The sequence below is a fragment of the Kryptolebias marmoratus genome, linkage group LG19 (genome assembly GCF_001649575.2).
Source record: "Kryptolebias marmoratus isolate JLee-2015 linkage group LG19, ASM164957v2, whole genome shotgun sequence".
NCBI lineage: Eukaryota > Metazoa > Chordata > Actinopteri > Cyprinodontiformes > Rivulidae > Kryptolebias > Kryptolebias marmoratus.
Genome location: NC_051448.1, coordinates 16,788,491 through 16,793,642, shown reverse-complemented (window position 1 = coordinate 16,793,642; position 5,152 = coordinate 16,788,491). Strand labels below are relative to the sequence as shown.

At 44.6% G+C, this 5,152-nt stretch overlaps 1 protein-coding gene across 3 annotated transcripts in view; it reads right to left on the bottom strand.

Annotated features, from left to right (window-relative positions):
- Positions 1 to 2,204, bottom strand: part of LOC108231858 (pleckstrin homology domain interacting protein) — a 38,001-nt gene extending 35,797 nt beyond the window's left edge. The window contains exons 1-4 of one of the 3 annotated variants that reach the window (XM_017409231.3): positions 1,811 to 2,204; positions 1,588 to 1,646; positions 1,442 to 1,471; positions 1,207 to 1,266 (exon numbers count right to left, since the gene is read on the bottom strand). In XM_017409231.3, the coding sequence (XP_017264720.1) occupies positions 1,207 to 1,266; positions 1,442 to 1,471; positions 1,588 to 1,646; positions 1,811 to 1,946 (285 nt within the window). In that variant the 5' untranslated portion in view covers positions 1,947 to 2,204. Of the gene's footprint in view, positions 1 to 480; positions 958 to 1,206; positions 1,267 to 1,441; positions 1,472 to 1,587; positions 1,647 to 1,810 lie in introns of those variants that run through there. The other 2 variants (XM_017409232.3, XM_017409233.2) reach the window with 2 other exon arrangements.
- Between the last annotated feature and the right edge of the window lie 2,948 nt (positions 2,205 to 5,152).

The window sequence follows — 5,152 nt, the reverse complement described above, 5'->3', positions numbered from 1 at the left end:
GAGGAATTACGCACAATAGACAAGGAGGCAGGCTGAGCAGATCTGGATGGGGAGGAGAGGGGAGAGAGGACAGGAGGAGGAGGAGGAGGGAAGAGCCGAGCAGGAGGACAGAAAAAAAATGTATTTTTTTTAAAATACATATGTATATATATATATATATATATATACATATATATATAGAGAGAGAGATGTCCATCCAAAATGCGATCCGTGCGCTTTGGATGTTGGTGGAAATGAGAGCAAAACTCTACCCCCCCCCCTTCAAAAAAATGATGGTCTCTTTACGTTAACGTGTCCACGTGAAATCGATTTATTTAAATGTCAAAATGAGGCAAAGACAGCTAAAATAAAACATTACTTTCAGCAGCCACGGACAAATAATCTGCGCGTAAAAAAAACGAGAGAAAGGAAGTTTGTTTTTAATCCAAACCATGACTGTTTACAGAATTAACAGCGCGAGACATTAACTCAAAAAGTTACCTGTCATCTTCACGTGAACTCAAATCCCTCTTGCCTCGAATGTGGACGTGGGGGGGGGATTAAAAAATGTGGGGGGGGATTAAAAAAATATAAGAAACAGAAAAAAAAACGCGTCCAACAGCAACCAGGAAGCAGCTCCACGCCGGGACTCCAGCTTTTTTTCTTTTAAAGCCTCATTAAAAATAAAAAATAAAAAAAGTCCTGTTTTCTAACTCTTGCCCCCTCCCGATGTGTCTCCAGCACGCAGACCGTGGTTCTTCGCAGGGACAAGAGCGCCTCCATGTCTCCGACGCTCGTGGCGCAGGGAGTCCCTCCTCCGGCTCCTGGTGCTCCTACACCACAGCCCTCATGACGTCTCCACGTTTCACTCACTAGTCCTGTTTGGAAACCTTTCTGTTGTTGTTGTTGTTTTTGTTTTTTAGACCGGCACAACACGGAACACGTTGCAACAGGAAGGTCGAGGACCCCCCTCCTCCTCCTCCTCCCTTTTATGATTATTTTTTTAAAGTGCCACACAAAACAACCCCGACCAAAAAACAAAAACTGCATCCAAACAAGTCCTATGGAGCATTTATTCCCCTCCTCTCTCTCTTCTCTACCCCCCTCCACCCAACCTCTTTGCCACCTGATTTAAAAAAAAATTGCGGGAAATTCAATTTTTTTTATTTTGCTCTCTCTCTCTCTCTTAAAAAACTTTTTTCCCCTCAGTTATAGCGCGAGCCTTACCAGGTTCTCGTACGTCCCCGGGTGCTCCTGCCCCGTCCAGTCCAGCCTTTTGGGCAGCAGCTGAGACACGGAGAAGAACAGTCAAGCGTTGGGTTCGTGAACGCATCAGGTGAGGTTTGAAGGGAAAAAAAAAAGAAAAAAAAACAGCAAATGATCGATTAGCGTAAAAAAGCAACCATCAACACGGTCAACAGGAGCAGGGGAGAAGCATCTCTCTCGCTCGCGACTTGCTTACCTCCTTCTCCTCCACCTCCCTTATCAGGGTCTGGAAATGGGATAAAAAAGGCAAAAAAATTAATGATAATAATTATACTCTGACAATTCTGGACACGTTCTAAAATGACCCTGAAATGCATACCAAAAAAAAAAAAAAACACCAACCTGGGCTGCTTTCGGACACGGTCCAGCTTCTAGAAACCGGGCTATTAGGAAGTACAGTTCTGGTATGGTTGGAAGGGGGAGAAGAGAGGACGGGAGCTGCGTTAGAAGAGGGCAACCGAAGAAGAAATATTTTTTTCTTGGAGGGGGTGGGTGGGGGAGGTGGGGTGGAGGAGGTTGGATATTAAAACAGCCGTGACACGTTCGCCGTTTCTCCTTTACTCACCAGAAGTCAACTGCGCGGCGTGTGCACTGTCTGAAGCCATTTTGGTGTTGTTTGGCAGGGCAGCGGCAGAGCTGGGTCTGTAGGTGGCTGCCCTGTAGCTGTCACTGTTTATCCACCAGGAAGAGGCTGCCTCCATTCAGCTGCGCTCGCTCACACGGAGTCCCGCCTGCGTCCGGTATCCCTCCGCCGAGCGGCAGTTAGCGCGCGCTCAACGGTTTTTAACCCCCGCCTCGCGCAAACAAAAAAAAAACGATTTTTTTTTTCACACACCCCCTCTCGCTTCCTCCTGCCGCCGAGGTCGACTAGCTAAAATGTTCGTCCATTAAACGCCGTTCGGAACGAACTACAGCTACGGTCGCTTCGTAACGGAGGGGGGGGTGTGTTGGAGTAAATCCCCCTCCCCCTCTAAAGAAGAAGAAAAAAAAAGCGCAAGCTCTTCTGCGGAAGCGTACAGGCGGCGTGCCTCGCGCACGCCTCTCTTCGAGGGGAGGAAGAAATGGCAGCCAGCTAACGCGGAGGACGCTCTGCGTTTAGCGCGGGGCTGTTATTTTTTGCGCTTACATTACGTTTCGTGCATGTTACGGACTACGGCGGCACATATTTAGAGCGTAGAGCCCATTGTTGAGCGCCCCGGCGTCGTTCCAGCTCTATTTATTTTTTTTAAAAAAAGCACTTTGTTTTTTTTGTAACTGCGAACCTTATACATGGCGAAGGGGGCAGGTTTTACAACCCGATGTATCTGACGGCTTCGGCTGCGTCCTTCTGCCTGTTATTCGGCCGCGCTTCGCTCGTCGTTGCGTGTTTTATGTAAGACGACGTGGAGCCAAACACACCCACTCTGCGAGCGAGCCGCTCGGTGGGGAAGTCGTCCATTTCTCTTCCGAATATTGCTCGGCAGTAAAATGGGGGAAGGGTCCGGGGGGGTGGATAAAAAAAAAGAAAAGAAAAGGAAAAAGGGGGGAATGCGGCTTAATGAGTGAACAAGCCTGCGATCTACAGCAGTTTAATGACGACTGAACGCAGGTTAGCCATCAAAGAAGAGCATCCAGAAAACTACATGAAAGCACACCCATTCTCAGATGACCACACAGCTATAAAAATAACTCCTGGGACTTAGTTCTGACACTATCTGTGGGATGTATTTATTATACATTTATAAAAAAAAACAACCCTAACTAAACCCCTTTTTCTCTATTTTTTAAAGCCCATGCAAAGCATCTGCAATTTAATTGTAGCTCAGAAAAACAGAAGCAGGTACTCTAAAAACCACATACCAAGAATGGCATTTTTAAAGTATTCGTACTAAACTTAATACCTCTTTAATAACTGGGTTCCACTTTGTATTTCGTCACAACAAACCAGGGGAACCCGCAACCTGAAATTCACCAATACCCTTAAAAACACTCAGATCCTTTTTGCTCACCTACTGCAGTCTCATTTGAAGGCGTTTACAAAAACACGCCACACTGATTTATTCTCTCACATATACCGGAACAATCACCTTTGTGTCATGATATACAAAAGATTGTAGAAGCTGATGCACACACCGCTTCTGTTAGTAAATATCAGATTGAAATCCTGAGCAAAGACTTGCCTAACTACCATGTTTTCCGCACTACAGGGCGCACGGGATTATAAGGCGCCCTGTCAGTGAATGGTCCATTTTCGAACTTTTGTCATATAAAAAGCGCACCAGACTATAAGGCGCATCAGTGTGCACGTGCACCTCCCAATTTTTATAACTTCGTGCGGACCACGCTCGCCGCGTTCCGTTCAAAATGGACGATTTTGCTGCTCTAGCAGAGCTGGTTCGCCTGTATCAGCATTATATGATCCCTCTATGAGAGATCACAAAGATAATCAAACAGTTCAAAACTCATGGAAGAATAGTTTTAAGTTCGCCTTTATAGTCCGGAAAATACGGTAGATATATTTGTCAATGTGGCATGGAGAGCTGCATTTATAAGTTAATGATCAATTAACGCGTTTTGTTCCTTTTATAACACTTGTTCGCTTGTGATTTGCAGCCACGTTTAAACTACCGGTGCTTATTCTGCAAATTTGAACTGTTTTTTTCGGAGTCAGGTAATTTTACAGGTAGTTTACAGCGATCTACAATCTCCGAACTTTAACAGAGACGAGACAGCCGCGCCAACAAACCTGGAATCAAGCTAAAGGAATAACAACTGCAAAGATGGCAAACCTAAATCTGAGGATGCTGTATCAAAAAGTCAAAGCTGATCGTCTTTAAACTAGCCAAAAGGATCAACTCGATTTCTTCTGTTCACAAAGCAGCTGAAAGTACTTTTTTTTTCTAAACGAAACAACTTTATTTCAGTCCACCACAGTCTATCTGATTGTAAATCCACAGCATCATCGTGAGATGCTGTCATGTTCCTGAATTGAACATGAATTCGTGCAACTTGTTTTTGAGTAAAATAAAACCCAGAAATGTGAGGAATATTTTGACTATAGCTAATTTACAGATGAATCGTATGATTTGTCACAGATTACTCTGGGTCGAAGTTTATCTAGGACAAATGGTTTCAACATTTTTAACGGTGGCGGTAACAACAACCGTATCACTAACACAATCAAATGTGCGCCCTTCCTGTGCGTCAGGTGCACATGTCAGGTTAGTCAGCATCTGCATGTGCTTTGCAAAAATACAAACTACTTCAGCCGAGACTCCACCTTTCAGTCCAGGTGGGCATGAAAACCAACATGGAGTCCCTTTTACTTTCGTCAGAACGGTCCTCTTCCTCCTCTCTGGATGGTTCCACTTCAGCTTTCTCCTGGTCAGGCTTTAACTCCTGACTCTTCCTCTGGAGGTTTTTCCAGGTCAGGTTCTTCCAGGTCAGGTTCTTGGCCACTCTCCTTGTCATCAGCGAGCCTTGAAAAGACCACATCCCCGTCTTACATGGATTGAATTTGTAGAAAAATGCATAAATCTATTGGTATAATAAAGCGGGTTAGTCATTACATCACTGCCGAATGTTTGCTTACACTTTATAATAGTCTGATAAACCCATATATATATTTTTGTACTTTTCCCACAGCTTTGCATATAATTTTGGGTCTTCAAAAACTCGATCAGATTATCATTGTCCTCCTCCTGTTTAACAATCTAGACTCTTACTATATATAACATTAATATGTTTCAAATTTGTATTTTTCTTTATAACATTTATGAACAGGAGGAGCAGTGTGGTTTTCGTCCTGGCCGTGGAACACTGGACCAGCTCTATACTCTTAGCAGGGTCCTTGAGGGTGCATGGGAGTTCGCCCAACCAGTCTACATGTGTTTTGTGGACTTGGAGAAGGCGTTCGACCGTGTCCCTC